The sequence below is a fragment of the Microplitis mediator genome, chromosome 8 (genome assembly GCF_029852145.1).
Source record: "Microplitis mediator isolate UGA2020A chromosome 8, iyMicMedi2.1, whole genome shotgun sequence".
Lineage (NCBI taxonomy): Eukaryota > Metazoa > Arthropoda > Insecta > Hymenoptera > Braconidae > Microplitis > Microplitis mediator.
Genome location: NC_079976.1, coordinates 23,148,676 through 23,174,480, shown reverse-complemented (window position 1 = coordinate 23,174,480; position 25,805 = coordinate 23,148,676). Strand labels below are relative to the sequence as shown.

At 29.5% G+C, this 25,805-nt stretch overlaps 1 protein-coding gene and 1 long non-coding RNA gene across 5 annotated transcripts; both read right to left on the bottom strand.

Moving 5' to 3' along the window:
- Window positions 1-61: 61 nt before the first annotated feature.
- LOC130672845 (phospholipase A2-like) lies at window positions 62-25,732 on the bottom strand. Of its 2 annotated transcripts, XM_057477609.1 has the most exons (5): window positions 25,553-25,732; window positions 23,452-23,706; window positions 22,627-22,786; window positions 2,828-2,980; window positions 62-407 (listed from the first exon to the last, which is right to left on the bottom strand). In XM_057477609.1, the coding sequence occupies exons 1-5, from the start codon at window positions 25,575-25,577 to the stop codon at window positions 314-316; spliced, it is 687 nt and encodes a 228-aa protein (XP_057333592.1). In that variant the 5' UTR covers window positions 25,578-25,732; the 3' UTR covers window positions 62-313. The 2 variants fall into 2 exon arrangements, with proteins under 2 accessions (XP_057333592.1, XP_057333593.1); XM_057477610.1 differs by lacking the exon at window positions 2,828-2,980 and having other exon boundaries at window positions 25,553-25,691.
- LOC130672848 (uncharacterized) lies at window positions 6,264-18,535 on the bottom strand. Of its 3 annotated transcripts, none has more exons than XR_008990781.1 (4): window positions 18,521-18,535; window positions 9,052-9,412; window positions 6,921-7,006; window positions 6,264-6,539 (listed from the first exon to the last, which is right to left on the bottom strand). It is a non-coding gene; the product is annotated as an uncharacterized LOC130672848 (long non-coding RNA). The 3 variants fall into 3 exon arrangements; XR_008990780.1 differs by lacking the exon at window positions 18,521-18,535 and adding an exon at window positions 16,754-16,768; XR_008990782.1 differs by lacking the exon at window positions 18,521-18,535 and adding an exon at window positions 12,383-12,397.
- Window positions 25,733-25,805: the final 73 nt, after the last annotated feature.

Sequence of the window (25,805 nt, the reverse complement as noted above, 5' to 3'; positions counted from 1 at the left end):
TAAACAGATGTTTTTTTGAATAAAAAAAAATGTTACTTCAAAAGAAACATAAGTACATAGCTAACTTAGTAGATCATAATATTTATTCTTGCTTTTGTGAGCATTACAATGGTTACTTATTGATACAGATAATGATAAATATGGTCATTAATTATTTTACATTTTACGTTCTAGTTTACGTGTCATACACTACAATAGATACTTTGATAACACACATAGTGTATACTGGCGTTGTCAACATTATTTGAAACTATTGATCAAATCTGTTGATTGAGTAGTTTGGAAGCATATGTGTGACTGATAAACAGTTTTTTCAAAAATAACGATTATCAAACCACTGTAGCTTTTTTGGTTTAGACTCATCTAAAGCATATTTAATACATTTCTTTCCGATCTTCCCGATGATTCTGTGAAAAAAAAAAAACAAATTGTTGAAGTATAGATAATTTTAGAGGAGGACAAAGCATACAGGGAAAGAAAATTATGGTAACCGTTCCTAGCGTGTTTATGGAATATCGACCCATAACTTTATGGTGATGATTAGAAATTTTGGGATACACGGAAAGAAAATTATAGCAGCGGTTCCCATAATTTTGTAAAATTTTTTCCTATACCATCATAGGAATTACGACCATAAATTATAGGAGCGGTTCCTATAATTATAGGAATGGTTCCCATAATTATAGGAATAGTTCCTATAATTATGGGAATGATACCCATAATACTATAGGAATGGTTCCTATAATTATAGGAATGGTTCCTATAATTTATAGGAATACTTTCTATAATATTTTGGGAATTATTCCTATAATTTATGGGAATGGTTCCTATAAAAGTATGGTAACTATTCCCATAATATTATGGGAATGATTCCCATAATGAAATTGGAATGGTTCGTATACCATTATGGGAATCATTCCCATAATATTATGGGAATAGTTCCCATACTATTATAGGAACCATTCCTATAATATTATGGGAATGGTTCCCATATTATCATGAAAAAATTAATTTAAAGAAGTGTGGTAATCACTTCTACAATACACAGAAATATTATTAAACATAAAAACAAAAATTCAAACATTGAAAAAAAAATCGTATTTGGCAAAAAAACATTAAAATTTTTAACAAGAATTTTTTGTCAGCACAAAACATTCAAGAAAATTACAATTTTGGGAAATTTCTACACTATTGTGTAAAAAAAAAAATTTTATGATATTATAGGGATGGTTCCCATAACATTATGGGAATAGTTCCCATAATATTATAGGAATAGTTCCTATACCAATATGGGAACCATTCCCATAATGGTATGGAAATGGTTCCCATAATGATATGGAAATGGTTCCCATAATATTATGGAAACCATTCCCATAATGGTATGGGAACCATTCCCATAATGGTATGGGAACCATTCCGATAATGGTATGGGAACCATTCCCATAATGGTATGGGAACCATTCCCATAATGGTATGGGGACTATTCTCATACTATTATGGGGATGGTTCCCATAATATATGGGAACCATCCCTATAGTAGTATAGGTACTATTCCCATACCATTATAGGAACCATTCCCATAATGCATAGCAAAACTTCCCATAATTTTTTTTCCGTGTAGGCAGCCATAATGTCTGAAAAGTTTCGATGACTGTAGGAATAATTCCTATAATTGTTATAGTTCCTAATACCATTTAATACGGCTTGAAGAACTCAAAAATCTAATGACAATAATGTTTTCGAGCTCCTTGAGTCGGCAGGGCCAACCGACGCCCAGATTTTCTTATGATAACTTGCAATGTGCTTGATGGATTGATTCCAAAATCTAATCAGCTCTAAAACCTTATAAGCCGCGTCGAATGCTACCTCAACCATCGAAATCGGTTCATTTGTTCAAGAGAAACCGTTGTCGAAAGAAATAAAAAAAATTTTTTCTTTTAGTTTTTTTAAAATATCTCAAAAACGACTTGATAAATCAATTCCAAAATCTGATCAGCTTTAGAACTCAGTAAAATGAGTCGATTGCTACGTTAATCGTTCAATCAGTCAATTTGTTTGAGAGATGACATTAGAGAAAATATGGTAAATACGTTGTTTTTCGAAAACAATGGCATCAAAAGTATTTTCGAGCTGCTCGAGCAGCTCGAAAATAGCGGAATATTTTCGATCTGGCCCACAGGGTCAACTGATAGACCAATGTTTGTTTTTAGCTTTAATTATTTCGTAATGGCCTTGCTGTCATTACATGTCGTTCCTAATACAGATATATTTTTTTTACTGATAATAGACAAAGGTAATTACAGCGAACAGATTCATCATGTTAAAAACTTTGTTTTTAAAAATGTAATACGTATAATAATGAATACAGTCATTAGTCATCGTGGCTGATAATATAAAGTAATTAAGCCAGTTAGTACTTTGACCAGCGAATGAATGGATCGAACGTTTCATTAATTCACCAACTATAAAATTTTATAGATCTCTTAAAAAAAGTGACGAATAACAGGTGAATCTTATGATTTACTAAAAAATTGATTTCAGAGGAAATTCCGTTAAAATGTTGTTAATATAAAGGGTGGCACGTCTAAATACCCGAAGACAAAACACCCCCGACAAAACAACCGCAATCTAAAACACCCGCCACACGGTCTGACGCTTTTTGGGACCAAGACAATTCATCCCCGACAATTCATACCGGAAACCGCCGGTACCTTAATATGTATGCTTAATTTACCATAAAATATTTTTACAAGTTGCATTACGTTAATCATAAAATTTTTACGAATTGATTCATCAACTTTGTATATATTGTGTTTTGGTAACTTACTTATCATATTTAACACATGATTGAATTGGATAATCCAATGAAAAACATTGCGGTCTCAATATATTGAAATATGTTTCACCGATGCTTGAAGAAACTAGACTTTTGACTTTTTTTAAACAATGATAAAATTCTTGATCACAGGAACATGACGATCTAGATGATTCAAATAAAAATTATGTATATTGAATTTAATAATTTTTTTAATTTTTTCTACGACAGCGCACTGTAGAGCTTATTATTATTCCGTTGAAATCCCGATGAAAAAAGATTTTATACAATTGTATAAAATTATATACAAAAAATGGCCCGATCCAATTGTATATAACTGTATAGAAATTGTATACGATTCTACACAAATTGTGTACAAGTCTATATAATTATATACAATTTTATACAAATTATATACAATTCTATATAATTATATACATTTCTATATAATTGCAATATATAGAATTGTATAGAATTGTATATAATTATATAGAATTGTATACAATTTGTATAGAATTGTATACAATTTTCTATACAACTTGGATACAATTGCATCGGGCCATTTTTTCTATCCAATTATATATAATTATATATAGTCCATATATAATTGATATATAATTCTATACAATTGTATAAAATCTTTTTTCATCGGGATCGAAATGTATTATCATGTCTACATCCGTACCACAAGTAATAAAAGTGAATAAAAAAATCAAAATGGCCGTATATAGTCAAGTATGTAGTTGACAATGTCAATACATTGACTTATTTTTTTTTTTTTTTTTTTTTTTTTTTTTCAAAATGCACGTAAATGAAATTACTTTTTTTCAACTTTCTAATACTCAGCAGCATTTTATGATATCGAAGCGTCATTTTTCTCAAATTGTAGGGAACTTAGTGTTTTTTGAAAGTGCTTATAGTAACTTAACTGTAATTTAAAATTTTTCACTTGTGTCTGTTGCGGAGGTCACTTTCCGTTGAAATTGACCTTTTTCGGCTTGCAGAACGTTAAATAATGGAAGTTTGGTAAAAATGTTTATGGAAATTTTATAGGAAATTTTATTTTCTTCAACAAAGTTCTATAAGTCAAGTCGCTAAAGTCCATAGTTACCGAGCCATATTAATTTTAATAGTTTGAAAAATTTTCGTACTATACAGATACTATAGATAGTACTATAGAGATATCCGTTCATCATTGAGTAAATCGTTTTGTTTAATTATAATTATGATTTACTTGTACGTAATGTTTTCAAGTAAGAATAATCTTGTATAGCAAGTATGCCCGGGAAAAAAGTTCTTATATGATCATATATAAATCATATAAAAGTGACTCATATAAAATCATATAAAGTTTTATAATGAAATTGATCCTATAAAAACTTATATGACTTTATAAAATCTTATATAATCATATAAAATCTTATATAATCATATAAAGTTAGATATACCCAGTAAAAAATGATTTTACCTAATCATATATACAATAAATTTTATATGATTAGATCTCAAAATTGGCAGGATTTGATGATATATAATTATATATAATCATGCATGAACAAAAAAAAAAAAAAACATCTATCGATTAACTGCTGTTTTGCCAAGGGGTCACCCATCCAATTAATGTTCTGCCTCAATGCTGCTCAACTTTGATGATCTCTTGATTGCCATCTGGTTCTCTAGTCTGCTTTACCCTTATAAGTATTTGACAATCTATAGCATTACTTAAATCGAATGATCAAATTGATATATCCTACATCAATAATACACCAAATATGATCAAATTTTATCACATTAGTGTTTTATATAAAATTATAAATTTCTTTAAAGTAACCTGCTTATAAGACCATAGAAATTTATATATAAGAATCATAAAACTATATAAACATTTATATAATCATATATGATTTCATATAACCGTATAAAACTCTTTTGTACTTATACAAATTTATTTATAAATTCATATAAAATCACATCAATTTTCATTAATTATCTGAATTCGTAGAAGAATTTTATAAGGTCATATAAGATTTCATATGATCATACATGATTATGTATAATCATATAAAACGTGCTCTTGCAATTTCACAATGTTATATATAACTTGATATGAAGTTACATCGAATTTTATAAAAATTTTATAAGATTATACGAATTATTATAAGAATTTTATGAGATCATATGAGTTCTTATATAATCATATATTACTGCATATAATGTATAACATTTTATCTGGTAATGTTATAAACTCATATATAACTTTATAAAAAATCATATCAACTATTATAAAATCCTTATAAAATTATATAAATTCTTATAAGAATTTTATAAGATCGTTGTGAGCTTTTATATGATCATATATGATTATATATAAGCATATGAAACTTTACCTGGTATTGTTATAAAGTTATATATAACTTTATATAAAATCCCATCAATTGTTATAAAATTCTTATAAGATCATATGAATCCTTATAAGACTTTTATAAGATTATGTAAGCTTTCATATAATCATATATAAACACATATGTTTATATATGATTCTATAAGAACTTTTTCTCGGGTTTACATAAAATCACATCAATTTTTATAAAATCCTTATAAAACTATATAAATTCTTATAAGATTTTCATAAGATCATATGAACTTTTATATGATCATATATAATTATATATAAGCATATAAAACTTTATCTAGTACTTTTATAAAGTTATATATAACTTTATATAAAGTCATATCAACTTTTATAAAGTCCTCACGAGAGTATATTAATTCTTATAAGAACTTTATAAGATCATATAAGCTTTTATGTAATCATATATAATTTTTATATATTTCTTATATGATCATATATAAATTGTATATGAACATATATGTTTATATATGATCATATAAAATCTTTTTTTCCCGGGTGTGCATTGATGTCACAAGTTCCAAGCTCTTTTCAATGAAAGCTTGATAACGTTTGATGCATTCTATTTCTATTGTCTAAACAGTTGCCATTGAATACCAGGATATAGACCAATTTTTTCCATAAGTATAGTTGATAAAATATTTTAAAAAAAAATCTTGAAACCGGTTGCTCCTGCAGACCAGCCTTGAAACTTATTGCTATTTTCGTGCTCGAAAAGCTCGAAAACCTTATTGTTAACGCATGTCTGAGTTTTTTGAGCTCGACAATACCTTTGAGTAGGGAAGAGGTGCTGCACTTCGAACAAAAAATTATCATTTTGTTATTACTCTTTTGTTTCTTAGAATTTTAAATTCTAAAACTGTCAAAAAGTTACTCTATAGTGCTCTTTATAACACCGATTTAGTTAAATAATTAAAAATTAATGTTAACTAATTGAAAAATGAATTTATTTGGCTGAAGACAAAGATCAAGATGACTGTGTGGGAGGGCTGCAATTGTAACACAATACAGTCGCGATTAAAACACAAAATAAAAATGTTATTTCTATTGAAGTACTTTTATTGCTCTCTTTTAATAAGTACTATTACACTTACTAAACTCATAATATCAAATGTTTCAAATACACTTAGATCAATAACATTATAAAGAATTAAAATATTCATTCGAGTTCATGCTGGTCTTCTGATGGCTCTAAGTGTTCCATTTGCAACATTTCTAATAGGAGTTCGGACTGAGTGCTTTGGCACACATCTTCGTAGATGACACCGGCGTGTAACCGCATCTGTTAGTACAGCACTCACTATTATCAGTACACTGTAATTGATTAAACATAATTAAGTTTATTCATTTGTGAAAGAGGACAGGGCAAAATAGGCACCCTCAGAGAAAAAAAAATCACATCGTTTGTTTTTAAATACGTTAACTCCTTTACTTTTTTCAATCAGATTTAATCCAAGTTTTTTATCAGGGATTCGATTTCATGACAGTAAAAACGTTAAAGAAAACAATAGCGTCATATCTCTGAATCAAGAGACTAATTTCTTACTTTATCCTATGTAACCATTACTTTTTCAGATCTAAACCTTACAATAATTATTTAAATAATCAAAATAAAGCAGTGCTCTCAGCTCAATATACACGCTCAGCCAATGTTCTTTTAAAAAATATAGCAGTTTCTTTAGTATATATACTCACCGCTTCAAAAATACTTTTACATCCATACGCAGTAGCAATAAACGCCATTAAAAACAACAGAATCAAGTACTTGGACATCTTGCAGTCTGCAATAAAGTAATAATATATAATGATAATTAATATTTATCAGTTTTAAGTTGATTGCCGTGAAAAAATCTTTTTGAAAAATTTAATAAAATTCCCTGAATAAAATTTTACAAAATTTGGATAGTAAATATTTTTATAAACAATAAAATATATACACGGAAAGAAAATTATTGCAGCGGTTCCTATAGTTCTATAAAATTTTTTCCTATACCAACATAGGAATTGGAACCATAAATTTTGGGAGCATTTCCTATAATTATAGGAAGGTTTCCCATAATTATAGGAATAGTTCCTATAGAAATAGTTCCTATAATTGTATGAATGGTTTCTATAATTTATAGGACTATAATTTATAGGATATGGCAATAGTTCCCATATTATTATGGGAATAGTTCCCATACTATTATAGGAACTATTCCGATAATATTATAGGAATGGTTCCCATACACGGAAAGAAAATTATGGGAAGTTTTCCTATGCATTATGGGAATGGTTCCCATAATGGTATGGGAAGAGGATCTATACTACTATAGGAATGGTTCCCATATATTATGGGAACCATCCCCATAATAGTATGAAAATAGTTCCCATAATGATATGGGAATGGTTCCCATAATATAATAGGAACCATTCCCATCTCATTATGGGAACCATTCCCATACTATTATGGGAATGGTTCCCATATTGGTATAGAAACTATTCCTGTAATATTATGGGAACTATTCCCATAATGTTATGGGAACCATCCCTATATTATCATAAAACTTTTTTTTTGCACAATAGTGTAGAAATTTCCCAAAATTTAAATTTTCTTGAATGTTTTGTGCTGACAAAAAAATTCTTATTAAAAATTTTAATGTTTTTTTGCCGAATTCGATTTTTTTTTTTCAATGTTTGAATTTTTGTTTTTATGTTTAATAATATTTCTGTGTATCGTAGAAGTGATTACCACACTTCTTTAAATTAATTTTTTAATGATAATATGGGAACCATTCCCATAATATTTTAGAAATGGTTCCTATAATAGTATGGAAACTATTCCCATAATAATATGGGAATGATTCCCATAATGGTACACGAACCATTTCAATTGCATTATGGGAATGGTTCCTATAATTTATGGGAATGATTCCCATAATATTATAGAAAGTATTCCTATAGTGTTATGGGTATCATTCCCATAATTATAGGAACTATTCCTATAATTATGGGAATCATTCCTATAATTATAGGAACCGCTCCCATAATTTATGGTCGTAATTCCTATGATAATATAGGAAAAAATTTCACAAAATTATGGGAACCGCTGCCATAATTTTCTTTCCGTGTACTATCATGAAAAAATTAATTCAAAGAAAAGCGTGGCAATCACTTCTACAATACGCAGAAATTTGATTAAGTATAGAAACAAAAATTCAAACATTTAAAAAAAATTGGATTTGGCAAAAACATTAGATTTAAAAAAAATAATTTTTTTTTTTTAACAAATCTAGCGACGAAGAAGCTTCATTTGGATCTCTACACATCACGAGAGTAATTTCTACACTATTTTGCAAAAAAACATTTTTTATGATAATATGGGAGTGGTTCCCATAACGTTATGGGAATGGTTCCCATAATTGTATGGGAGCTATTTTCATACTATTATGGGATTTATTCTCATATACTGTGGGAACCATGCCTATAATAGTATGGGTACAATTCCTATACCATTATGGGAACTAGTCCCATAATGCATAGCAAAACTTCCCATAATTTTTTTTCCGTGTACGTAATAACAAAACAGAAACTATTTTTTTCGGAAACAATGTCTTGCAAAATCATTTTCTAGCTCGAAGAGCTACACCGCTACATTAATAAATTCTCTTTTAAATGGTATGAGTTTGATTCCTTTCGAGTAGATTTGAACGAGTGTAAAATGTTTTCTACGTGAGTAAATTAGCTCTCGGACCAAGTAAGCGTTAGCAGAACACATCGTATTGCTTTGCAAACAATTTTTGCAACAGAACAATTATGTATAAGGAGATAATAATAATAATAATACCTGCGAGTACAATTGAAGTGCTGACGAACTCAACTGAGACGAATAGTGATGAATTGCATAAAAAATACCCGCGTTTTATACTCTGTTCTATCGTGTTCTATACACGACACAATTCCAATATTTAGTCAATTGGTTTATAAACTCAAGATGTAATTTTTTTTTCCCAAAAAACAATTAAATTTTCGTTATTTGAACATTATCTCACCTTGCATATATGATTCATTCGAAGTTTATATTTACGCTTCAGTATTTATGTTTTTATTAAATCACCTGCATTAATAATATTGTAAAATATTTTTACACTACTTCAGACAAATTCAGTGTTTTCAAGGTTAACATGATTTAAATAATTGTATCAAAGCTGAAACAATATATATTTAATAAGTAAATGAAATTAATAAACACACGTGTCTTTATGTTGACAAAGATAAAACTTTTTTTGAATCCGCAACCATTTACATGGAGGGAAAATTATGGTAAACATTTCTAGTACATTGCATAAAATATCATCCCATACTGCTATGGTAATAACTACTTAGAATTATAAGATATACGCCTAGCTTTGAGGAAAAATTTCCATAACTACCCTAGTAGAAATGATATCGAGTTTTTAGCCAGTAACTAGTCAGTTTAACTAGACAAACCAGTAACTGACCAGTGTAATATCGAGTTTCTGTCAAGTAACTGGCCAGTTTTACTAGAGATCGAGCAAAACATGGCGGCTTCAGTGAAACTATAAATTTTGAATATTGAGGTTATCAAGGGTTATAAAAAATTGTCAAATAAAATAAAAATAATGTTAAATAAACGATATGACATAAACGTTTAATTTATATTATGAAATAAATAACATCATTAGATTAATAGAATAACAACAATAAATCTGACAATAAAGTAATTATTTTTAATTAAAGAAAATTAAAAAAATATTTATTTAGGTTTTCTACTGCCTTCCCAGTCTTTTGAATTACTTAAAATTACTCCGACAGCTTGTATTATTTCGGCAGGACTTCCAAGATTTTTAACAACTCGTTTAAATAACAATCTGCAATATTTGATTTTATCGCCTACAGTCGCAATTCATTTATTGTGTCAACTTTTTTTACCGCATCCATTTTGTAATATATTTCGTAAAATATTTCCACGTTAACATACACAAATTTTAATTAATTCACACTGTTTTTTAATATTTTTTAAAACAACGACGCGTACAGGTTAACAGAAAAAAATAAACAGACACACACACTAGTAAAGGTAAAGTGTCGGTGTGACCAATGTTTATGACTTAGTTGTAGGTGGCGCGATTTCGAGTTTTTACTCGATATCACTGGCCAGTTACTGGTTTATATCGAGTGAAAACTCGATTATTTCTACTAGGGTATGGGAACAATTCCTATAATTATGGTAAAAGTTTCTGTACCTGATAAAAAATGATTTTATCTGATTATATATGAGTATATATGAATCTATGTATAATTAGATCTAATCAGACCTGGATGATGAAGGCTAGGTATAGTCATATATAAGTCTATAAATGATCAGGTCTAATTATATATAGACTTATATATAATTAGATCTGATTAGATCTAACTGATGAAGCCTAGAAATAATCATATGTAAGCCTTTATATGATCAGGTCTAATTATATATACAGGTTTACTTGTCGCACTCAAATTTACTTATCGTACACAGATTATCGTATAACGCACACAAATGTCGTGGAAACAGTTGAATAGGCAAACAGCTATTTGGCGAACAAAAGAGCGTGCGCTATGATAGTACTTGTATTGCATGAATAATAAAAAAATATTTCCGTAATTTTATGGTAATCGTTCTCATACTACTATGGTAAATGTTACCATTTATTATGGTTACCATAATTGCCATAATAGTGTATACGAAAAGAAAATTATGGCAGCGGTTCCCGTAATTTTGTGAAATTTTTTCCTATACCATCATAGGAATTACGACCATAAGTTATGGGAGCGGTTCCTATAATTATAGGAATGTTTCCCATAATTATAGTAATAGTTCCTATAATTATGGGAATGATATCCATAACACTATAGGAATGGTTCCTATAATTATAGAAATGGTTCCTATAATTTATAGGAATACTTTCTATAATATTATAGGAACCATTCCCATAATATTATGGGAATGGTTCCTATAATAGTATGGGAACTATTCCCATAATATTATGGGAATGATTCCCATAATGCAATTGGAATAGTTCGTATAGCATTATGGGAATCATTCCCATAATATTATGGGAATAGTTCCCATACTATTATAGGAACCATTCCTACAATATTATGGGAATGGTTCCCATATTATCATGAAAAAATTAATTTAAAGAAGTGTGGTAATCACTTCTACAATACACAGAAATATTATTAAACATAAAAACAAAAATTCAAACATTGAAAAAAAAAATCGTATTTGGCAAAAAAACATTAAATTTTCTAACAAGAATTTTTTGTCAGCACAAAACATTCAAGAAAATTCAAATTTTGGGAAATTTCTACACTATTGGGCAAAAAAAAAATTTTATGATATTATAGGGATGGTTCCCATAACATTATGGGAATAGTTCCCATAATATTATAGGAATAGTTCCTATACCAATATAGGAACCATTCCCATAATAGTATGGGAATGATTCCCATACCATTATGGGAATAGTTCCAATAATGATATGGGAATGGTTCCCATAATATTATGGGAACCATTCCCATATCATTATGGTAACCATTCCCATAATGGTATGGGAACTATTCTCATACTATAATGGGGATGGTTCCCATAATGGTTCCTATAGTAGTATAGGTACTATTCCCATACCAATATGGGAACCATTCCCATAATGCATAGCAAAACTTCCCATAATTTTCTTTCCGTGTAGTAACTATTACAATGGTAAGATGGTTACCGTCCTATCATATTAAGTGCTCCCATACACTGTAAAAAAACGGTGTTGCACAGTAAAAAATATTGTGTAAAATCAACACAGTTTGTGTGTTAAAAACGGTTTACACGAAATTTGTGTTGAAATTTCGACACAAACTTTGTGTTACCCCTTTTTAACACAAAAATTATGTTGAAATATCGCCACAAGAGGGCGCAAAGAATTCCGCAGTAACACACAAAATGTGTTAATAAAGAGTGTATAACACATTTTTTATGTTACAGAATGAAGTGACACAAACTTTGTGTTAGTTTAACACACTACAATTTTTAACACAAACCGTTTTCGACACAAATACACAATATTTTTTACTGTGTGAAATGGACTTATTTTATTACTAGTGCGGTGTTAAAATGAACTCACACCGGTGTAGCGGTGTTATTCCGCTAATGTCAAAACAGTGTATATTAATCCCGTTCGGAATATAAGGGTGTGAGTATGAGTGTTTTATTTTAAGATCTCCCGGGTCGAAAAATTTGATCTGTTTTAAATCAACTAAAAATTATAAGTCATTTTTATTCAATTTTATTTTTTTTTTACATTCAATTAGTACATGAATTTTAATCTAGTTTTGCCCATACTATTCCTTATATAATTGAATCTAATTCCACGTATTTATTTTTAATAACAATTGAATAATTATTCTAAGTATAAAATACTTGTTTACAACAAATATCACTTTGTATTTAAATAGTTACAGTTTCTTGTATAATGAGAAAAAAGATTATGACCTTAAAAATTATTATAAGGTCACATGTGATAAGCGTACTAGTTGCTTGGAGATAATCGTAAACTAGTTGTTGAATAGATGATCAATTGAGTAATATTTGATAAATTCTAATTGCATGGACAGTAAACAACCACAAGGATAAACAAGTATGTGATTTAAAAACGTAATTATTGAGTCATAAATTAACCAGTATATATATGCTGGTACAAGACAGAAGAATTCATAGAAGTAAACAAAACGTTAAGCTGTCGATAACGCAGATATGTAAGTTGATTATTTATATTGATGTATAATTATTCATATTCATGTATAAACCCGAGAGAAAATCGTTGTATACAATTTTGTAAAATTTCATAAAGTTTAGGGAAATTGTATAAATTCTGTACACGGAGACAAATTTTTAGTAAAAATTACCCAAAAAGTTTGATACTGTGAGGAAATTTAGTAAATATCTCAATTTTTCCCATGCACATTTTAAAATTTACTACTCGATAGCATATAATATAAATGAAGTGCGATTTCTACTAAAAACATAGTAAAAACTTAGTTACTGTCTAGATGTTTGGGTAGTACCAAACTTTATGACTAATTTTTACTAAAAAATTCTCTGTGTGTATTATTTTACAAAATTTTACGGTATAAAAGTACACGGAAAGAAAATTATGGCAGCGGTTCCCATAATTCTGTGAAATTTTTTCCTATACCATTATAGGAATTACGACTATAAATTATGGGAGCGGTTCCAATAATTATAGGAATGTTTCCCATAATTATAGAAAGAGTTCCTATAATTATGGGAATGATACCCATAACACTATAGGAATGGTTCCTATAATTATAGGAATGGTTCCTATAATTTATAGGAATACTTTCTATAATATTATGGGAATCATTCCTATAATTTATGGGAATGGTTTCTATAATTTATAGGAACCATTCCCATAAATTATAGGAACCATTCCCATAAATTATAGGAACCATTCCCATAAATTATAGGAACCATTCCCATAAATTATAGGAACCATTCCCATAAATTATAGGAACCATTCCCATAAATTATAGGAACCATTCCCATAAATTATAGGAACCATTCCCATAAATTATAGGAACCATTCCCATGATATTGTAGGAATGGTTCCTATAATAGTATGGGAACTATTCCCATAATATTATGGGAATGATTCCCATAATGCAATTGGACTGGTTCGTATACCATTATAGGAATCATTCCTATAATATTATGGGAATGGTTCCCATATTATCATGAAAAAATTAATTTAAAGAAGTGTGGTAATCACTTCTACAATACACAGAAATATTATTAAACATAAAAACAAAAATTCAAACATTGAAAAAAAAATCGTGTTTGGCAAAAAAACATTAAAATTTTTGACAAGAATTCTTTGTCAGCACGAAACATTCAAGAAAATTCAAATTTTGGGAAATTTCTACACTATTGTGCAAAAAAAAAATTTTATGATATTATAGGGATGGTTCCCATAACATTATGGGAATAGTTCCCATAATATTATAGGAATAGTTCATATACCAATATAGGAACCATTCCCATAATAGTATGGAACGATTCCCATAATGATATGGGAACCATTCCCATATCATTATGGGAACCATTCCCATAAAGGTATGGGAACTATTCTCATACTATTATGGGGATGGTTCCCATAATATACGGGAACCATTCCTATAGTAGTATAGGTACTATTCCCATACCATTATGGGAACCATTCCCATAATGCATAGGAAAACTTCCCATAATTTTCTTTCCGTGTAATTAAATTCTATAAGACAATTAAGTTCCATAAAATTTTATGAAAATTTATTTTGTTTTATAAAGTTCGTTGAATTCCATAAGATTGTTTGAAATTTCATGAAATTAAGACTCAGTCCTATAAATAATGATTTTATTACTCTCTAAACATAAATTAGTGAAAATAAGCGAATATTTACTAATTCCAAAAAGTGGTTCGGTTGGCTCTCAGAATTAGTGAATATTTACTTATTTCACTTATTTATGTTCAGAGAGTACGGCGTAACATGCCAAAATACAGAAATGACGCATTACTAGAATAAATGAAAGAAAAGTTATAAATTGAAAACTAAACACATTAGGTCAGATGAGTGGTCGGACTTTGTTGATTTAGACAGAAAACACCATAAATTTCCTTCTTTACTACCCATGAAGAAAAAATAAACTAGCTAATAAATCGGGCCATCAATAAAACTTTGATAAGCTTCCTCATGCTTCCAACCTAACCAGGACCCCTTTTAAATAATGCCACGAGATGTTCTTCCGTTTTTCTTTATGAAATCAAGTGTCACCACCCTGATAACCTTTACATGTATGCATCGTTGACTTTACATTTAACTAATCAATTAATTTGGTCTCTCCGCAATACCTTCTAGTATTGACTAGCCCAAATAACATCGAAATTTATTTGAAATATTGAATAAACAATAAAACAAGCTGATAATTATCAATAAAAACAAGGGAATGAAATCCATGATTAATACCCTTGACAGTAAATAAAATAATGAATCACGCCTAATACGCAACAGCAACTCTTGCACTATAACCCAAAAAGCTTATTAGTAAAAAAAATATTATACGGAAAGAAAATTATGGGAAGTTTTGCTATGCATTATGGGAATGGTTCCCATAATGGTATGGGAATAGTACCTACACTACTATAGGGATGGTTCCCATATATTATAGGAACCATCCCCATAATAGTATGAGAATAGTTCCCATATATTATAGGAACCATCCCCATAATAGTATGAGAATAGTTCCCATACCATTATGGGAATGATTCCCATAATAATATGGGAATCATTTCCATACTATTATGGGAATGGTTCCCATATTGGTATAGGAACTATTCCTATAATATTATGGGAACTATTCCCATAATGTTATCGGAACCATCCCTATAATATCATAAAATTTTTTTTTGCACAATAGTGTAGAAATTTCCCAAAATTTGAATTTTCTTGAATGTTTTGTGCTGACAAAAAATTCTTGTTAAAAATTTTAATGTTTTTTTGCCAAATACGATTTTTTTTTTCAATGTTTGAATTTTTGTTTTTATGTTTAATAATATTTCTGTGTATTGTAGAAGTCATTACCACACTTCTTTAAATTAATTTTTTCATGATCATATGGGAACCATTCCCATAATATTATAGGAATGGTTCCTATAATAGTATGGGAACTATTCCCATAATATTATGGGAATGATTGCCATAATGGTATACGAACCATTCTAATTTCATTATGGGAATCATTCCCATAATATTATGGGAATAGTTCCCATACTATTATAGGAATCATTTCCATAATATTATGGGAATGGTTCCTATAATTTATGGGAATGGTTCCTATAAATTATAGGAACTATTTCCATAAATTGTAGGAATGATTCCCATAACATTATAGAAAGTATTCCTATAAATTATAGGAACCATTCCTATAATTATAGGAACCATTCCTATAGTGTTATGGGTATCATTCCTATAGTGTTATGGGTATCATTCCCATAATTATAGGAACTATTCCTATAATTATGGGAAACATTCCTATAATTATAGGAACCGCTCCCATAATTTATGGTCGTAATTCCTATGATGGTATAGGAAAAAATTTCACAAAATTATGGGAACCGCTGCCATAATTTTCTTTCCGTGTATTAACTTGAGACGCAATATCCCAACGTATTGATAAGGAAATAAACAAGATAACAATTAACTAACTACATAACATCGGACAACCATAACATATTATAGCAGAGCATATAACCATAATGATAATTCCTTAACATCTTATGAAGAATAATTAAATTCATAGCCACCTACTTATAACAACAAGAGTAATTTATAATTGATCAGTAGATAAAGAAAAATAGGAAAAATAGTTATTCGTACGTGAACAACTCCTACCTCCAATAACTCAACAAATAAATAAAATCATGATTAATCAATGTTACCATAATAATTCACTGGTGTTCCTTTACTGATGAAATTAATAATAATTACAAATTACTGAATATTTAAAATTAAAAACAGTCATAACTTCTAAACCACTAACGATAGGGATAAATGACCATAACCCATCGATAGATAAGGAAGCATGGATTATTAATCAATAACCACTCGAACCTGAATCTCAACGGATAATCTGTAATTAACAATTTAGATAGCACGGCATTGCATCTCTTTCTGCCATTAATAGAATCACTACTGCCTGCCTTCTCGCATTCTCAAGGTTTCTCTTGTGACGTACCGTGTGACGTATTCCGTCATTTCTCTCTCTAACACATACTACTATATCGATAATTTTTACTTTGAATAACTCGATAAATAATCAAAATATCGATAACCTAAAAATCTCATAAGACTCTGGCAATACATCTTATTTAATCGAATCGATAGTAATTCCAGATTATTTAATAATTACCCCATAATTATCAGAAATAGGTATAACATTTAAACCACTAACGGTAAAAAAAAACAACTATAATCAATCGAAAGATAATAACGAAAGGATTAATAATCAATAAACACCCATACCTTTAACCTAATTAATAACCCGTAATTAACAATCTTAGATAAGGCTCATTTAATAACATGGGGATCGGTTGTCTTTCTCCCACCCATCGGAACTCCCATCGTCTTTGTTTTGAGTATTCTTCATTGTTCTAGAAGATTCTACCCGAGATCGACACGTACGCATTTCCTACACCACACCCCGCAAGTAACTCAGCTATTCGACTCTGCTTAGTAACACTATCTTCTTTTTTCGTTCTAATTATTAGAGCTTCGTTTCCTATCCTATTTTTCGGTAGTAAACAAAATCGAATCTAGGTCAGGCAAGTTACCCCTCGTCTATACTAGCGCCTATAAAAACCGCCGCAAATCGGTCCTCTACGTCCATTAATTATAAAGCTCTTGGGTACGTATAATATTATTATATTAAATATCAATTTTTCATTTCTTTGTTCGGGTCGTTAATGATTGAATTCAGAATTTATACAACTTAAATAGAATTATTTTAAATAAAAACAATTTTGATTTCCAATTCTTTTATTCAATATTACGAATAATTAAATTATTTCTGTTGGATATTATTGCTATTTTAATTTTTATTATTCACATTAAATCAATTTCGTCATATCAAAAAGTACATTCAGACAGATCGTCAACTACCCAGTATAAGTAAACCCCTTTGCTCATTTAAATCAACAATTCTCAACATTTCAGAATCGTAACCAACTATCAATCCCCCTGACAACATATTATTTCAAATCGAATTTCAACCAATAACAATCTGGTCTCCAGCTTAGCCAAATTTTGTATCCTGACAAATTATTATATTGAATAAACCAACTGTAAGTTCAATTACTTGTTCATTCATCTAGTGATAAGACACATCCGTTCACTTCGTACATCATATTTTCGAATATTGACATACTCGACACTTAATAGCGAGGTCCTCGCTACCCGAGTAAATGGCTTAACCCACTCTTCGGTCTGGGAGAGCCCAATAGAATTAGAAAGAGCGCGAAGCAAATGTGACAGGTGTTACGTCCTTACGTTCTGACAGACATAACCTACGACAGTCCCTTAATTTTGAGTCAAGACAATTAAGTCCTTTACTAGGGTAACGGGGACCACGTTATTTGGTGTCGAGCATGGATAGGAGTCTAGAATATGTATATATTTCTTAATATTAGAATAAAAGTGTCAGGACTTACAGATACAGGTGATATTTATTGAATATTAAAGATGCTTGTAGTTACAATACAACAGGTGATGACTGTTGTAACTTGGTGTTGACTGGACAATCGGTTGGACACCCCGTTCACGGAAGAAAATAATCAGTAGCAGCTACCGAAAAATAATCGATAGCCGCTACCGATTATTTTTTGGTAGCCGCTACCGATTATTTTTTGGTAGCCGCTACAGATTTTGTCGGTAGCAGTTACCGATTTTTTTTTCGGTAGCTGGTACCAATTTCAATCGGTAACGGCTACCGAAATAATTGGTAGCTATTGCACACACATGACGAGTTCCGGACTTGACAATAAAAACGGTGAGCGAATTAGAATCTCTAATTCCTCAAGTAATAGAAATCCGTGATTAGAATTCAAACCACGCTTAATTTCGTTGGAACAGTATCAATAATTAGACTGGATTTTCGTGATTAACACTGGATTTTGAATTTGGAATAAATCTGAATAATAATTAGAACTTCCGAATTTACGTGACGGGCCGTTAGACGATTATTATCGGGCACTAGATGACTCAACTTGGCACGCTGTACTCTGAACTCGCGATGAAGATGTCGTACTTTATATATCCTCGCGGTTTTGTAATTACCGGGGGTACTCATGGAGAAAGGGGGTAAATCCCCACCAGGTGTTAAGACTTACTTGTGAGCATAAGTGCTGTAGTTTATTGGGGGATATGCATTAGGCTTATCGGCGGTTGGATGGATATTATGACTCCTTGATAAGGGAGATGACTACATAGGTCCTTTGAACAAGAGAGTAACCAATCAGAGAAATGTGACTGGCTATTTAATTCCCAAAGCTGTGGTCGTTAAGAAAGGGCGGATCAACATCATATGGTGATAAAGGTGATGGTTGATAGCGCAGTTGAAAGAAGAAGATTCTCTCATCTTAGGCCTCGAGTCTTAATAGTGAGGGCGGATTGAAGGTAGAATGCAATAGAGGAAGTAGTTGGGCAGTGTCATTTGGAGGGAAAGTCTTCTATCTGCACGGAGAAAAATGTTGGCTTAAAACCCATCAATTTTTATTATGCTGCCGACCAAACTTGAAACAGTAAGTACAGCATCCAACAAGTTATTATGCTCTTCCCATACGCAAAAAATATATATCCGCATATATCCGGGCAAATCTGCATATATGAGACATATATTTATACATATGTTGCATATATGCGACATATTCCAGATTTTCCCGGACATATCCGGATATATATTTTTTTCGTATGGGTTGTAAAAAATTATTATGCCGCATCACAATTATAATAATGTATGAACGTAATTTTTAGTAAAGCTTATCGATAAGTTTCTTGTGCGTAGTAAGTATTGTGATGCAGCACAATAATTTTTCGTATGAGTGTAATAACTTTTCGTATGAGCATAATAATTTTTTGGATGCTTCAATTCCTGTTTCAAGTTTGGTCGACAGCAGAATAAAAATTGGTAGGTTTCGAGCCAACATTTTTCTCCGTGTGGGGACTCGGAACTAGGTATGAGAAGTAGTGGGGGTGCCCAAGTCAGGCGACTACGGATTTGGTGGACAGGTAAGGTAATTAAGACGAGGTGTGAAGGGCTGGCTCTTATCGGAGGAGGCGTCACGGTTATTAGCCAGCGGCTTTAATCAAAGATTTCGATAAACCGAATTTTGTTGGCTGAGGGAGGAGAAGAGTCAGAGAGTAGAGGCAATTAAGACTAGTTCGGTTTTATTGTCTGGTTCTATAGCGAATGCGTTTTTGTGTATGCTAGCTACGAAATAAGTCAGCCGTCTTGATATTGACACAGCTGTCTCAAAAAAACTAGCATTGGAGACGTTATCGCAATTGCATATTTTTTTATTGAAGAAGAATATATATACTATTGTAGAAAAAATATTTTAATATGGATCGGCTCTTAATTTGACAAAGGACAAAATTTCATGAAATTTTACAAATTTAATGTGGTTTTGCATACTTTTGAGGACTAAAAGATCTACCTGCAATTTTTTTATTTCATTTAAGTTTTTTTGTTTTTCAAAATAATTACTGTGCGAATATTATGAAATTTTATAAAATTTTACTAAGCGAATTTGATAAAATTTTTTAAAAAGATATTTTCACGGCAATCAACTTAAAACTGATATATATTAATTATCATTATATATTATTACTTTATTGCAGACTGCAAGATGTCCAAGTACTTGATTCTGTTGTTTTTAATAGCATTTATTGCTACTGCGTATGGATGTAAAAATATTTTTGAAGCGGTGAGTATATATACTAAAGAAACTGCTATATTTTTTAAAAGAACATTGGCAGAGCGCTTATATTGAGCTGAGAGCACTGTTTTATTTTGATAGTTTAAATAATTATTGTAAGGTTGATATCTGAAAAAGTAATTACTTAATGGTATTTCATATGTTGACTGTCGATGACCATGTGGTAAGAGTAGGGTTAAAAATAAGTCCCTTGATTCATGGTTACATAGGATAAAATAAAAAATTAGTCTCTTGATTCAGAGATATGACGCTATTGTTTTCTTTAACGTTTTTACTGGCAAGAAATCAAATCCCTGATAAAAAACTTGGATTAAATCTGATTGAAAAATTCTAAAAGGATTCAATCGGGGATTACTCATTGATTTTCCATCAGATTCAATCAAAAAGTTATCAAAAACAAGTTTGTTTACTCAGATCCAATCAGAGTTTTTAATAAAAAATAGCTGAATTTCCATGTAAATCAGAATATTTTGTATTTTGTTATAAATATAAACAACTTTATTTGATTTTTATTGCTCAATGATACTATTTTATCCCATAAATAAAAAAAAAGTTTGAATAGCAATTCGGAATTCGAGTTATTTCGCTCCAAATAAGTAAAAAGTAAAGGAGTTAACGTATTTAAAAACAAACGATGTGATTTTTTGTTCTGTCAGGGTGCCTATTTTGTCCTGTCCTCTTTCACAAATGAATAAACTTAATTATGTTTATTAAATTACAGTGTAATGAGAATAGTGAATGCTGTAGTGATAGATGCGGTCTCACGCCGGTGTCATCTACGAAGATGTGTGCCAAAGCGCTCAGTCCGAACTCCTACTAGAAATGTTGCAAATGGAACACTTAGAGCCATCAGAAGACCAGCATGAACTCGAATGAATATTTTAATTCTTTATAATGTTATTGATCTAAGTGTATTTAAAACATTTGATATTATGAGTTTAGTAAGTGTAATAGTACTTATTAAAAGAGAGCAATAAAAGTACTTCAATAGAAATAACATTTTTATTTTGTGTTTTAATCGCGACTGTATTTTGTTACAATTGCAGCCCTCCCGCACAGTTATCTTGATCTTTGTCTTCAGCCAAATAAATTCATTTTTCAATTAGTTGACATTAATTTTTAATTATTTAACTAAATCGGTGTTATAAAGGGCACTATAGAGTAACTTTTTGACAGTTTTAGAATTTTAAATTCTAGGAAACAAAAGAGTAATAACAAAATGATAATTTGTTGTTCGAAGTGCAGCACCTCTTCCCTACTCAAAGGTATTGTCGAGCTCAAAAAACTCAGACATGCGTTAACACTAAGGTTTTCGAGCTTCTCGACCCCGTAAACAGCGACCCTATCAAAAAATTCCCATAGAATCCACTCAACTGCGACAAAAACCGCATATAATCCTATAGACTGTATTGGTTTCTATGCAGTTTTTGTCGCATTTGATTGGATTCTATGAGAATTTTTGGATAGGGAAGAAGTCTCAAGGCTGGCCTGCAGGATCAACTTCTAAATAATTGGTCCATATCCTGGTATTCAACGACAACTGTGTAGACTCAATAGAAATAGAATGCATTAAAAGTAATCAAGCTTTTATTGAAAAAAGCTTGCAACTGTGACATCAATCCAAATACTTGCTATACAAGCTTATTCTTACTCGAAAACATTACGTACAAGTAAATCATAATTATGATTCAACAAAACGATTTACTTAATAATGAATGGATATCTATATAGTATGAAAATTGAATCGTTTTTTTTAAAATCAGGGTTTGGTTTTAAAACCAAATTTCAAAATATTACTCTATGATGGTCAAAAAACATACCTGGTAAATATTCCGTCATTTAGTAAAGGCCCTAATGATTCTCCAGCGAGAATATCATCTGGACAATTATCGTGTGTTCGACAGCAACTATCAGTTTTATTGAATAAACCGAGGTCGTCGAAATCTGAAGCAGCGTTACCCGGTCCACACCAATAAGTTCCTGTTGTTCAATAATAAATCTTATAAGATCTAGCAAGATTGATATTTTATCTTTGTAAGATTCTTTCACGAACTTCAGAACCCTAATACGAGCATACAAAATTCTTGTACGATACTTCCATGAACCCTATATTTTCATATATGTCTCTAATACCCATATACTAATTTCTTACCGATTAATTCGGTAGCTATTACCAACTTTTTTTCGTATCAGTTACGTACCAACAAACACATTCACACACACACACACACACACACACACACACGCACTCGCAAACAGACGCACACACGCGTACACAGGGAAACACACACGCGCACTCGCGCATGCACAGACACACTCGCACTCGCATACGTGTGGACACACACACGCACTCGCATGCACGTGCACACATACACACACAGGCGTACGTACATCCACACACACGCACACTCGTAGCCAATCGGTAGCTGCTACTTATTATTTTTTTCAGTGCACAAAAGTGTTAAAAATTTAACACTGAAAATTTTCACACACGCTTTTTTTTACACTTTGACGATTCGTTTTTTACTGTGAAGAATTAACGGACGGGAAACTCCTTTCCGTCATTTAAATGAACCCATTAGGGTCATTTCTGATTATTTTCTTAATTGAATAAATCTTTGAAAGAAAAGAATTAAATGACAAACCTGGGAATATTATGTGAATTTTGTCTTTAAACAAATTTAATATTTCTGAAAATGATTTTCCAATAAAATGGGTTTTATTACTTGATCCTAAAATTGCTCCAAGATCTTGAAGAAGTATTTCAATGTGAGACTTATAGGTCCTGATTTTCTCGTCATTTCCTTTATAATTATGTAATTCAAACAGTTCAAATGATTGTGATTCAATGGATATAATTTCTTCAGAAATACATGAAATTATTGAAATACTAAATAATCCTAAATTCAATAAATTAAACAATTTATTACATTTTTTATATCTACATATTTTTATTTTACGCCCGGGTCAAAAAAATAGATCAGTTTTAAAATGAATGATAAATTCAAATAATTTTTTTTCAATTTAAGTTTATAAATCGTATTTATTTTACATAGGAATTTAATCTGTTTTTGCCCGTACTATTCCTATCCAGGCCAATATCAGACTTATTTTGGGTTAATATTTAGTCTGTTTTTAATCGCTTTCAGATTAAAAACATAACTTTTTACAACTATAAATAATAATAATAATCTAGATTTATAAATTTATTTTAATTTTCTTGATATTTGAAACATGCTAATGCGCTTCCGTAATAAGATGTCACAAATATTTTCGATTTTAACCAGTAAATAAAAAAAATTTCTTGACATTCCCGCATGAAAATAACATATATTTTGATTATATATAAAAAAATATACCGTAAATATATAATTTTATAAAACGGCAAAAATGTATGTATAATAAAATATAATATTTATATAAATTCAAAGTTATACTTTGATTTATAATTTAAATTATAAAAAAATATATACATATTTTCATAATATGTAATATAATTATAAAATATAATTTTTAACTTATAAAATTCATTATAAATTTACATATATTGGAATGATATATAATAGAATATATTTTTTTATATATTAAATATCATATTGTTAAATATATTTTTTTATATAATTGACGTTGGAGAATCTCAAGATATTGAATTGTATATTGTATTATATAATACATTATATATCTGAAAATATAAAAAAAAATATGAGAAATAAAGACTTTCAGTTTGACGATGATTGTGAGTATCAATGAGAATATATTTTATTCGAGTAAATTAAGTATGTAGATCGAACTTGAAAGGAAGTTTGTAGAGAGAGTCGTTATGGCTATAAATTTTCATTTATATGATTAATTTTTAATATAAAAAAATAATTACTCAAAATAAAATAAGTTTTAGAGGATACCGAAAGAGCATTCATGGAACTGAAAATTTTTCGAAGCACAAAAGTGTCATGTTCTTTTAATATATACAAGCTTATATACGAGCATTATATATTATATTATACTGATAATATAATTTGAATTATAAAATCATAATATATATAAACCTATAAATTGATACTATATAATGACATATATTTTTTTTATATAATCTAATATTATATGGAGTTTTTATAATGATAATATATGCCAAAATATAAAATTATATATTATATTGATATACTTTTAAAATATAAAATTTTATATTGAAAACGGCAAAAAAGTAGTTATTTTTAAATATATAATTATTTATATTCTAAATTATACTATAATATAATAAATATTATAGTATCTGATATAATTTCAGAGTATAAGTTTTTTTCATGCGGGTTTTAATAATTATTTTGTTACTTTATTCAATACCATAAATATTCAGTCAAGACATCTAAAAAATAAAACTGTCAAACTTTTATTAATTGCCGACATTTTTAAACAAAAGACACTAAATTAATAGTAAACAAAATATAATCAATTCTGTAACTTAATATACTTCTTATAAATATTACTCATGAATAAAAATATTACAAGTCTATGATTTAATCTAGTTTTGTCCTTGCACATTTTCAGAATTAAAATTTTTTGAAGTTCAAGAATTAATCTAGTTTTGTCTGCCCGTAACGCAATTGTTTTTCAAAACAACAGATCAAAAACAGCTTAAAATTTTTATAACAGATCAGAAACAGCTTAAATAGTTCAATTAGACCAAAAGCAGATTAAATTTTTCGACCCAGGCGTTTTTAAACAAATTTTCAAAATATCGATACTTACCAAAGTACAAGTGGCTTTTAAACATTTTTTCAAAAGTATCAAACAAAAAACTAATTTACTAAAAAAAATAATAATTTAGAGATTAAGAAATTGATTTCCTTAGAAATTTAAATATTTTATAATAAATTTATTTAAATTAACGAAATATATATTGAGGTTTGCGAAAACATTAAAATAATTGATAAGACTAAACTACTTTTGAAGAGTTGAACGTAATGATTGAGATATAAATGATAAATTTATTATACTCATG